Source organism: Canis aureus, chromosome 21 (genome assembly GCF_053574225.1).
Source record: "Canis aureus isolate CA01 chromosome 21, VMU_Caureus_v.1.0, whole genome shotgun sequence".
NCBI classification, from domain to species: Eukaryota; Metazoa; Chordata; class Mammalia; order Carnivora; family Canidae; genus Canis; species Canis aureus.
In genome coordinates this window covers 49,734,000-49,746,709 of record NC_135631.1, presented here as the reverse complement: position 1 = coordinate 49,746,709, position 12,710 = coordinate 49,734,000, and the positions used below count along the sequence as shown (strand labels likewise).

Below are 12,710 nucleotides of genomic sequence, written 5' to 3'. Positions count from 1 at the left end.
TGCCCTGGGCCGAGGGCAGGTGCTAAACCGCTGAGCCACCCAGGGATCCCGCCAAACCCTTCTTACTAGAAAAACTGTCCATTTTGTACAACGCCTTGGAGCTGCCCCCCACTTGCTAGAAGCACTCACTTCATAAAGCTGATCAGATCTTTGATTTTACTTGATTGAAATTTTGTTTAACATATCCTTTGCCCACTGTTTTTAAACTGGGAAGTTCATGTTGTGAATCGGTAGTACCTCGTTACACAGCAAAGAAATGTTAAGCACTTTGGGTGAACAGACAGGAGAACGATTTTCCCTGAGCCTGTCTTTTCATTTTGTCTTTATTGATGCAAAGTTAGGCTTTTCATGTGGTCAAATCTATCAATCATTTCCTTTGGTAGGAGAAACAAAGAGGAAAACAGGATTTCTTTAAGAAAAAACTGTTCATTTTCCAAAGCTGTTTCCCACACTGTCCCTACATAAATGAAAACATGGTATGAAGCAAACAATTATTTCTGAAAGAAAGAGATTACCAACTCAGCCTACATGAACAGTAAGGGATTGTAAGATGTCTCTTATTTTATTATTACCTTGGTATCACTTACTTTCTGAAGAATGCCACTAGTAAATAAGAGAACTTTACTATCAGAAGAATTTCGTTAAAGAATGAAAACCTAATATGCATGGATTGTTAGTTTGAAAAATATCAAATTAGTGTAAGAAACACATGAAAAGTTCTAAAAACTCTTCAGATTTCCAGAGTACCAGGCTGCGACACGTACCCCAGATGACCAGCATCCTATAAAGAAGTGTGGACTATCAAACAAACTCCATTTAAGGAAAACAATACTTACTATTCCAGAACTAAGATCATTTCTGATGGAGTTTCATAGACTTCATGTAAATTAATGACCCAAGGATTGTCCTGTGCTAGTTCAAGAACAGCAATCTCATGAATTATTTCCATCCGACAATCTTGGCCTTTTCTTCTTTTTCTCATGAACTTTGCTGCAAATTCCTTTCCAGAGTCTTTCTTTATACATTTCCTCACCACTGCAAATTTCCCCCTAGAATCAAACAAAAACATTCACAGTTAGATTTGACAACTTTCTAGGGATGGTAAATTTTAATAAAATTTCCAAATACTCATTAGTGGATATTCAAATATAGATCATATTCAATCACAAAAGCAGCACCATCACATAAGAGTTGAATAGGTACTTTCATAATCAAATAAAATGTGGCTGGTAAACCTGAAAAATCCCTTCTAAATAAAGAATAACCAAATATTAAAATCAGTATCTTTTCAGTTATATGTTTGTTTTTTTTTTTTTTAAACACATTTATACTGAAGAATGATTTAAATCTTGAGAAAAGCCATTTGGCTTGTTGAGAGAAACTGGTTGTCAAAATTCCTAAAAGAACTGAGTTGACTCTAATACTCTATCACCTTCCAAAACTATACAAGTTAAGATCTCATTTATATATTTCAGCTACAGCATCAGCTGGAAATGTCTAGTTTTTCCTATAAAAACAGATACAACAAACATTATTTTGATATGCAACACTATCATTTGTTACTAAACTAATAAGCAAGTCACAGGGGAGTCAGCATAACTAAGCAAATTAAGAGTATGAATTCTGGAATTAGATGGGGGTTTGAATCCCGCAAATAGCTCTGCAGCTCACATAACCTTGGGCACATAACCTTGGGCAATTTTTTTAACCTTTTAATTAAATTAATTAATTAATTAATTTTTTTGATTTAACATTTTTAAATCTCATTTTCCTCATCTGTCAAAGACGTACCAGAATCTATTTCACACGGTTGTGTGAGAATTCAAGTATGTAATACATATCAATTGCTTGGCATGGAGCTTGCCATATAGTAAGCGCTAAATTATTAATCAAACCAAATCATTATTTTGTGATAGTCATCACCCATAAACAGCCAATTTCTAAGTTGGAAGGCAGCTTAGAAATCACAGATTTTTTGTTTTTTTGTGTGTGTGTATGTGTGTTTTCTTTCTTTTTCACCTACTGCCAAATACCAATGCCAACGTCTTCTTTCAAACTGTGAGGCAGTCTCTTCCACTTCTGAGTGCTTATTATTTTAATAAGATTTTTCATTACAAGCCTAAAGTGAAGGCCTGTTAGGCCTGGGCCTTTTGCTGAGTAGCACAGAAAGACCCTTGTCTGCCAAATACCAATCCATCAGGTACTGAACGCAGCCAACAGGATCTGTTAACTACCAATTCATTTTCCAATTTTTTTTTTTTAAGATTTTATTTATTTGAGAGAGAGAGAGAGAGGAGAGAAAAGAGTACAAGTGGGGCAGGAGAAGGAACAGAGGGAGAGGAAGCAGCAGACTCCCCCACGGAGCCCAGCAGGACCCTGGGATCCTGACCTGAGCCAAAGGCAGATGCTCCACCAACTGAGCCACCCATGTGCCCCTCCCTTTTCCAATTTTCAATCATTTCTCATCCTATAACCGTTTTTAAGACTTTCTCGCTATTATGGCTCATCAGAACTGCTGATAAAATGTGCTAACCAAATCTGAAGCAATTCCTTCCAGTAGAATCAGATCAAAGGGTTACATCATTATTCTTTTGTTGACCTTGGTACAATACAACCTAATATTTGCTTTCTTTAAAAAAAAACTTGACAGGTTTTTCATATTTCATTTGAGCTGGTAAATAAACCACCTAGATGCTTTTCCTTTTGAAGTTTCTCAAGCCAGTATCCTCATACTATATTTTTAAAATACGGTTTGTTTTTGTTTGTTTTCTAAAGATTTATTTATTTGAGAGAAAGAGAGCAGGAAAGACGCAGAGGGAGAGGTGATCCCAAGCTGACTCTACACTGAGTGTGGAGTGTGACACTGTACCCACCGCCTGAGCCGAAACCAAGAGTAGGACGCTTAACCAATTAAGCCACCCAGGCACCCCAATTTTTAAAATGTTTTTAAAAAATTAAAGGCAAGGCTTTCATTTCATGTTCTGTTAAATTCTTCTTCTTCTTTTTTTTTTTTTAAAGATTTATTTATGATAGAGAGAGATGCAGAGACACAGGAGGAGGGAGAAGCAGGCTCCATGCAGGGAGCCTGACGTGGTACTCGATCCCGGGACTCCAGGATCACGCCCTGGGCCAAAGGCAGACGCTTAACCGCTGAGCCACCCAGGGATCCCCCTGTTCTGTTAAATTCTAACTTCTAAGTTCGGACCCAGCAGTCCAGACTACTGATGTAATTTAGAGTACTAATTCTTCCTTCCTAGCTATGTTAACCACAAATATATTTTTCATGTGCTCTATGCTTTTGTAGCCACCACTAAAAAAAACGGTAAATGAAAAAAAAAAAAAACCGTTAAATGATACACCCTTAGGCATATCTGTATCATAGCTGCCCACAGAAGGGACAATCTACCTAACAGCACCCTTGTTCAGATCAAAGTTCTTTGCATTCACAAAAATGTAAAAGACTCCTAGAGATGCTTTGAGGGATTAAATCATAAACCTATTCATCACAGACTAATGCCTTTTATTTTACCCCATAAAATCATTAGACTAATATCTCCATCAAGTTTTAAAAGGTTCTTAATGACCTTTGGGTTCTTTTGAGAAAAAAAATCATTACTACTTTGATTCTTTTAATATTTATACGTCAGAAGTTTCAAAAGAGGAGAAAAAGAGAAAGTTTCATGTATAAAACACTGACCAATAAATATAATTGACAACAAGCGTGTTCCTGGTAAATTAGAAATGACTCAGCTAAACTGCCTTCAAAATATTCCCCCATCAAACACACAAATGTTTACTGTTCACACACCTAACATTCCAGGCAATACGTACGCTGCACTAAAGTAAGACTACTTACTGTCTGGCCCGAATGTGTATTTTTGAATAGAAGGGAAGACAAAGGACTCAATAGAGAAAGGGATTCACACATATTGCAAACCTACAAACTCTGGGAACCCTTGCTACAGAAGAGCTATTGCTAAATTCAGGAACTAGAGACAAAAATAGGGAAGAAAACCATCCTTGACATCTGGGGCCATGCAACCACTTCTTAGGGTCAGCAACACAGCTCCCATGGCTCTCCTCCCACACCAGTAACTACTCTTAACACCACCTTTGTTTTTGTGGAGGCACTCCTCATTTTAGGTTTATTCTTTTCTTTCCACCGTGTCATGCACTATATTGGGAGCCAGCACACTTTTCTGTAAAGGGGCAGATGGCAAATATTTTTGGGTCTTGCACCATCTCTGTTGCCACTATACAAGTCTATCATAAAATGAAAGCACAGACAAAATGTAAATGAATGGGTGGGGCTGGGTTTAAAAAAAAACAAAAACAAAAAAATACTTTACAAGCACTAAAAGTGTGAATTTCACAAAACTTCCATCTCATTAAATATTACTCTTCGGATTTTTTTCAACCATTTGAAAATGTAAAAATCATTCTATATCTTGTGGCAGCAGCAGTCCGCCAACCCCCAGTCATCCCACACTGAAAAACTCGTCCATCACTGTCATACTGAAACCAGCAGTAAGAACAGCAGATCAGGACAGTTTAGAGGAAACTTGTATTGCCCTCATCTCTACATGACTGGTGCAGTGGGAGGGGAACTCTTCAAATTGCTCAAGGAGGAGTCCAAAGGAGATAAAAAGAGTTTTCTGGATCTGTTCCTTCTGTAGAGCAACACAGTACCCAGAAATGTGAGATTCAGTATTCGAGGTACAGAGTCCTAGCGAACACACTAAGGATTACATCATCCTGGGGTCTAAATTCCACACCCCACAAGGATGCCAATATGTGTGTTTTACCACAGCTTCATGGTAAAAACCGTGACTGTACCTAAACCCTGAGTTTTAGGTTACTCAGGCTTTTGTCTAAGCATAAAATAAATATTTCTCTGACACTAGTGGCCACAGTTAATATACAGATGAGGCTGATGAGGTTCAGACGGTATGTTTGTTTCACATCTACTTTCTTTATGGATTTAGCCAAAATGCTTCCTGACTACATACATAGTCATTACAATTTCTTGAGCTCTTCAAGCATTTCACAAACATCTATGGTTCACTATTACACACTAAACTGACAACTCAGGTTGATATTGAACAGTTTTGGCGGGGGTTGGGGGGTGGGATATTAAAAAATCCATGTATTTTAGAACTACTCAATACATTGCATAGTGGGAAAGTAAAGATATGTCAACAATAAACAAAAGGAAGTGACATCTGAGTTAGATCCACCAGTTAGATGGTTTTAGTCATCTCTGCACTGCCAAGGCCTACCTGGTAAAGCTCAGGAAGGTGTGGGGAGCATCTTTAGGTAAGTATGACAAGCTAAGGGAATTTGGGCTTTCTCAGGGTAAAGATGGGTACTTGTTAGAATTTTTAGAATAATGGTTTTTAAAAGCTAAATCTGATAGTGTGGAGAAGAGTATATTGCAAAATGTTAACTAGAAACTAGGGAAACCAATAAAATAATTCAGGGTAGTGGGCTGAACTAAAACAGCAGCAGCAGAGGCTAGGAAAAGACACTGCATTTAAAAGGGGGTCAACAAAAAAATAAAATAAAATAAAAGGGGGTCAAAGTTCATTAGCACTCCGTGGCAGATGGACTTGCAGGAGAGATGAGGGGGAAAAGGGAAAAGTGGAAGCTGAGGAGGACTTGTAGATTTTTACCTGCGTACTGGATAAATATGGCACCATCAACTGACAGGCTGATTATAAGAATGGTAACAGGTTTGGAGTGGGGGGTGGGGAGGGGAGGGAAGGTAATGTGTTAGCTTTTGGATGGGAGAAGTTTGAGATGCCCTTCTCTGTAAAGATGATTCTATTTCCTCCAAGTGTAAGCACCAGTGTTGGGCTACCAACAAAATATATAAGGTTTCTCAAAGATCAAAAACTGTAGATGCTAATTTGAGTGGTAGAGAGAGGAAGCAAAACAAAAGGGATCATCGTGGTTCTAGGTCTGGCCCCAGACTATAATAAAATGCTTTGTTTACATCTGTGTTATATTATTCACCTTGGTCTGAAATCATGTAACGTGTTGTACTATGCCTGTCTCCCCAGCTAGGCGAGGAGTTCCCCAGCCAGCCCTCACTTATCATTCATCTTTTTATCTCCCCAGTGCCCTGCACATGGCAGGTGCTCAAACAGGATATCACACAAGCATCCTGAATACATACAGCTGTTCTTGTTATTTTATAAAATAAAAGTTCTGTGGCAACTTAACCTCATGAAGTTTAATATTTGAATCACATTGGACTACTTGCTCGTCCCTCTTTCACTGAATTTTTCTGCCACTGTGCTTACTTGTTTTATTGCCAATGGCTGGAGGAGTATCTTTCATCACTAGTACTGAAATTCCATCCATTCCTTAAGGCTCAGCTCAAATGTTATTTTCCCCATAAAATCTCCCCATGTGATATGTCACCTTGCTGATAAAGGGAGTAGTGACCGATTTATTACATTTGCGGATAATTGCTAGCTCCTAGCAAAGTGCCTTCTGTGCTTAATATATAACATTTACTTAAGAACACTGGGGTGCTATTAAGTGTAAGAAGTTTCATTTAAGAAACATCTAGAATAAAAATAAAAATAAAAGAAACATCTAGAATAGATCCTGCCTCTCTTCCCTACCTCTGAAAGAAAAACAGCAAAAACCAAAATATCTGTCAAGCCTAAGTGTAAAAATCAGTGAGTCTATCAGATCAGATATCAGCATGAGTGACAAGAACAGGCAGGGCTTTAAAAGACAGACTGTTTTAAATTGTGGCTAGTAATTGTGTAATCTTAGGCAATTTACTCGGCCTTTCTGAGCCTGAATTCCTCCATCTGTAAGATTAGGTTGACGGCACTTACTGCCTTGCAAGGTAGTAAAGACTAAACAAAACTACATCTCTACAGCGTATAGCATTCAACAGATGATCAGTAATTGGTAGCTATTTTTATCATTTGGGGCTCTAACTTCAGATCTATGATGATAGTAATTTATTAAAAAGAATCCTAGAAGAGTTTTGAAGGTGGTCTAACTTTGACTTTCTACTTGGTGCAAAAATTCCCTCAATAAATGTAGTTCCTTCTTCTTTACCCGAATAGGTGAATCAATGACTGTACCTACTCAGCTTTCTAATGCATTTGGTTCAATAATCCGATTTTATACAATTTTATTACTTACAGCTTTGTAAAGAGGTTGAAATTCATTAAATCCTTAAGTTTATGTATTTTAAATTAAGCTCTTATTTTTAGTCCCAATTTTTCAAAATTAAAACAGTTGATTTAATGAAGTTATCTGCCTTAGAAGCCATACTAAGTATCTCCTGTTGCCGAACCACATAGTCAATTTTCCTTTAATCCATCCAAAAATATCAGATTACACACAACTGTTGGTAAATACTCTTCACACTAATGACTAGTGTACAAGAAATCTTAAATAAAATACATTCTAAAACAAGCCAATTTCTACATGGACAATATTACTTAACAAGGGTCTTAAATTTTTTTAAAAACATTTATTTGAGAGAGAGCACACGAGCAAGCTGTGGAGGGGCAAACAGAATCCTTAAGCAAACTCCCCACTGAGTGTGGAGCCCTACTTGGGCCTGGACCCTAGGACCTCGAGATCATGACCTGAGCAGAAATCAATAATCAGTAGCTCAAATGACTGAGCCAGCCTTGCACCCCTGCTGCAGGGTCTTAATTTCTAAAGAAATTATGAATTATAACATATGACACATGCTTACATAGTTGTAAGGTACAAAAACCTGAAGCCATGAATCCAAGTAAAGGACATGCAGTTCCTGAAATACATTTGCTCTCCTTCAGCTTGAACATTCTCTTATTTTGTGATAAAAAAATCCTTCCTTATTCCTGTTACTCCCAACTGCTCTGGAGAGAAAGAGATACAACATCCCCTACCTAAAGGCCCAACGGAGGAGGGAACCATATGACAGGGAAGCTTCACAGAGTTTGTCCCAACATGGAACTCATGTCCTCTTATAAAAACTAGGAGAAATTGTTTTAGCTACAAGACAGACTGCAGATTATCCTTTGAGAAACATCTGTGGCTGATATAATAGAGGGATTTCAAAGAGTTCCAACGCAGCAGTCTTTCTTGGACTCAATCTCTGCCTTGGGTTTTCTCATTGAAAATGGGACTTCCCAGGGGCACCTGGGTGGCTCAGTCTGTTAAGCATCTGCCTTGGGCTCAGGTCATGATCCCAGGGTCCTGCGATTGAGCCTTATGTTGGGCTCTTCTCCCTTTTCCTCTGCCACTCCCCTTGCTTGAGCTCTCTCTCTCAAATACATAAATAAAACCTTAAAAAAAAGGGGGGGGGGGACTTCTCAAACATGCATGTGAGGAGAATTAAATAATACATATGAAAGCACTTGTATACTGTAAAACTATACATTTATAAATAAGTTATTAATTCAGAGAATTAATATTCTCTGAATATTCAGAGAATTCATTGATCTTTCTTCCCATAGGTAAATTCAACTATTTGTATGTATTAATGTAGTAACAAAAGACATTCTTTTGGCTTAAAAAATCTTTTTTTTCTTAAGATAAAATTTATAAATGCATCAAAAAATGTTAAAGTTGAGGGCTAGATAATGAAAACACATGTAAGGCAATCATTCAATGTGAAGTTAGTATTGAATTTCTAGAAACACATATTTGTTCCTGTACTTTCAAACTCAAGAGAAATCAACATTATAAAAAAATCCTCAAAACCCAAGGTCATGTCTCCTGCACCTATAATCATCAATGTGGTTTACACTGGCACATACCCTCACTAAAAGAAAGGTAACAAACTTTATGAATAACAAGTCAAGCCTCAAGTAACAAAAGAAAACTTTACATCATATATTTATCCACATTTAGGTTGCTATGGACCCTGGAGACTTTTAAAGAATGTGCATGACATTTCTTAAAATAATCAACATCATATTCTGTTATTACTCTAGAACCAATATTGACCATTTCAAAAATTCTCCTCATTTCACTGAAAGCTTTCTGTGTAAGAGAAAATAATACAAACTCCCAAAAGAACGGTTTCTTCATCTGAACAGTTAGCTCTTCACACCTCTTCAACATTTTTGACTAAATGGGAGGCCACAGTAAATTCTAACAAACAGATCTTCTGTTTCTCCTCCACATGGTTAAGATGTTAACATAGGTAATTTTGTAAGTTCTGTATCAGAATGAGATCATTAGTCACATCAGAAATGCAGCCACAGTTCATAGCTGGAAAAAGAGACAACTTTCTTACTACAGAAAAGATTACGAATAAGCAATTATGCCATATTACAGGCAAAATTTATAAACCTTAAAGGCTGCTAATCACACAAAACAGAACTTTTGCTTCCTGAGAGTTCTAAACACTTCCTGTGTCTTTTGCAAGGAGATCTCATTCCTTCTGCCACAGATAGAAGCACAAAGTTGTGGAGGTTTTCTTATTTTTGCTTTCTGGTTACATGTCAAAGAACATTTATTGTTACACAATGAATTAGGTTTATTGAGGGCTCCCTCTCAGGAAGGCACAGCCTTAGTGCTGTAGATGTGTTCTATTTAGTTCTCTCCACAACTGTGAGGCAATAAATAGTAAGTTACTCAAGTACACATAACAAGGAAATAAGATTCAACCACAGACTCCAAAAGCCCATGCTCTTCACCATTGCATTCAACTTCTCCATAACAAGGGTTAAAAAAAAAAAAAAAAAGGAACAAAAGAAACCAATACGTTAATTTTGTTTTTCAGTTTTAGGTTCTTATATCAAGCAGCTATTGTTCTGCTGCTTTAGAAGTTATTACTTTGGTAAAAAGAGTTTATATAAGAACACACATATATGTAATATATATGTAAAATATATGTAAAAGATAAACTATTCACTAGAGGCAAGTGAATTTTATAATACAGATAAAAACAAGAGTTGAAAGAAAGGAACATTCCTAGAGGAATTAGTATCAACACCTGGTAGGGTGCAAATCAGTTTTCTCAGATTAAATCATTTATTACAAACCCTACAAGACAGTGCTTGCCACCTGAAGATATTTCAGCTGTGTAACACCAAGTTTTCCTTTTGTGGAATGAAGCCAGACGACCAAATAATAGGAAGTCTTAGTCTTCCTTTTTCAACAGATCAGGGCTACTTCAGAATGCCTGGAATTTCGATGAATTAGAATACCTAGCTGTGTCGGTAGCTCTCTAGGTCTTCCTTGCCATATTTAAAGCGCGGACAGATCCGGTTAATCAGTGCCTACCATAGTGAAGTAGATCTTGTTCTGAGCGGTGTTTTTCCTTTTTAACATTTGGAATAAGTAGGACATGGTTAAGGTCGGTTCCCCCCGAACAACCAACCAACCAACCAACCAAAGCTATTTCTAAAAGCTACCTTAAATAGTGAAAGTAAATACCACTTTTTAAAAAATATTGTTTGCAACCAATGCCACGAGAAGACTGTCCCTCTCCCAGATCAGATCCCAGGTGAGGGCGGTCCTAGGAGTCGGGCCCTTTCCGCACCGCGACAGGTGCTCTTCTGCTACCGTAACCGGGTCTGCAGCCGGGGCTGACGTCGGTGCACGCCCGGGCCTGGCCCGCACGGCGCCCCGGGCTAGGTGCTGTCCGCGCACTGACCTGCTCCGGGTCACCCGCTCGGAGGCGCACCTCGCAAGCAGCCGGCGACGGGGGTTCGGACCCGACCCCAGGAGCGGGGCTTTGCACGACTCCTGCAAACTGCTCGGCAGGGAAAAGGGGAGCCGGCCCCCAAGGGAGGGGGCCCCGGCCGCGGGCGGGGCGGAGCGCAGCGCGGGGCGAGCGCAGGGGCCTGCGCGCAGGGCTCCACACCGGGGGGTTTAGAGCTAAAGCGGCCCAGAACCCAGAACCCAGAACCCAGAACCCAGAACCGAAAATGAGGGGGCAGAAGGCGGGGTTCATCGGCACCCGCCGCGGGAGCTGTCACGGCGCCGCGGGCCCCTCCCGCAGCCACAGGACGACACGGGGCGCACGGGGCTGCGGGGCCGGCACCCCCGGGACCCCCCCCGGGACCCGCCCCCGGGCAGCGCCCCCCACGCCGGCCCGTGCCGGGAACCCGCCGCCGAGCGAGGCCACAAGCCCGCCGAGCGCCCCGCCCGCCCCCAACCCCGTGCCGGGTCACGCCCCCCGCCCCCCCGCCCCGCGGCCTCACCTGCCCAGCTCCCGGCCCGGGCTCAGGCTGTAGCCGTCCTGGAAGGGCTCGCTGCGGACCGCCGTGCGGATCTCCGTGAGCAGCCCGCCAGCCCGGCCGGGGGGCGCCCTCCGCGCCGCGCGCACGCCCCGGCCCGCCCCCGCCCCCGCCCCCGCCGCGCCGGCCGACGGGGAGGCGCGGCCGCCCGGCTTCTCCAGCGGGATCATGCTGCCGGGCTCGTCTCCCTGCGGCCGCCGCGGGCAACCGCCCCAGCCGCGGCTCCTCGCGCCGCTCGCCGGCCTCCGGGAAGCCGCCCGCCCCCTCCGCGCGCTTAAACTGCGGCCCGACACTCCCGGCGCCCCGCCCCGCCCCGCCCCGCCCAGGCCCCGCCCCCGGCCCCGCCCCCGGCCCCGCCCCGCCTTCCGGTCCTACCCGCCCCGCCCCCTGCGTCTACCTAGCCCCGCCCCACCCTATTCTGCCCCGCCCCCTGGTCCTGCCCCGCCCCCCGTCCTACTCCGCCCCGCCCCCTGGCCCCGCCCCCTGGCTCTCCGGCTCGGTGTGCAGGGCGCCGGGTACCTCGCGCGCTCCCTCTGCAGCCGAGAGGGACGAGCTGCGACGCGGGGGCCGCCCTGGCCTCGGGGGGAGGGGGAGGGAGCCCCACCTTCCCGACCGCGCTCCGGGCCTCCCGCCTCAGCCAGCGGCGCACCTGCCGAGCCCGCGGCGCGCCCCGACCTGAGCTGGCGCGTGCGGGCACGGGCGGGGGACTCGGGCGCCGGGGCTGTGCAGCGCCTGGGAGCCTGGGAGCCGCCGGCACCTGGCTCCTTCCCACGCTGGCGGGGAAGCGGGGCTTGGATAAAGACTATTAAGGCCTCACGCCGCGCTGTGCAGTAGCCGCTGCTGCACCGTCTGTAGCCTTTTCTGTGTTCTCGTCTGGCCTTTAAAAAAAATATTAGGTTGCCGCTTTTTAAGTAGACTTTTTTATTTTAGAGAAATTTTAGGTTCATAGCAAAACCAAGGGGAGGGTAGAGGTGTCCCGCATACCTTCTCCCTCCACCTGCTCATCTGATCTCTTTAAAACTGAAATTAAAATGGACTTATACTATTGTATTAGTTGCAGGTGCTCAAGACAGTACCTATATTTTTGTAAGTTATGAAATGATCACCAACATAGATCTACTTGCCCTCTATCACTGTACAAAGTTATTAAAATAGTATTCGCTGTATTGCCTAGGTTGTGCATTACATCCTCATAGCTCATTTTATAACTAGAGCTCAGTACCTCTTAATCCCCTACACCTATTTTGCCTACCTGCCTCCCCTCCAGCAACCACTTATTTGTTTTCCGTATTTTTAAGTCTGTTTCTGTTTTGTTTTGTGTTTTTTTTAAGATTCCAAGTATAAGTGAAATTATATGGTATTTGTCTTTCTCTGACCTCTTTCACTTAACATAATACCCTCTAGGACCATCCATGTTATGGAAAATGGCAAATTTCTTTTTTTTAGGGCTGAGTTATATATATATAATATACATTATATATGTATAATATATTA

At 42.3% G+C, this 12,710-nt stretch overlaps 1 protein-coding gene across 2 annotated transcripts in view; it reads right to left on the bottom strand.

Moving 5' to 3' along the window:
• STK17A (serine/threonine kinase 17a) overlaps positions 1-11,460 on the bottom strand; it is a 38,570-nt gene extending 27,110 nt beyond the window's left edge. The window contains exons 1-2 of one of the 2 annotated variants that reach the window (XM_077864130.1): positions 11,181-11,460; positions 837-1,049 (exon numbers count right to left, since the gene is read on the bottom strand). In XM_077864130.1, the coding sequence (XP_077720256.1) occupies positions 837-1,049; positions 11,181-11,386 (419 nt within the window). In that variant the 5' untranslated portion in view covers positions 11,387-11,460. The remainder of the gene's footprint in view (positions 1-836; positions 1,050-11,180) is intronic. The other variant, XM_077864129.1, reaches the window with a different exon arrangement.
• Between the last annotated feature and the right edge of the window lie 1,250 nt (positions 11,461-12,710).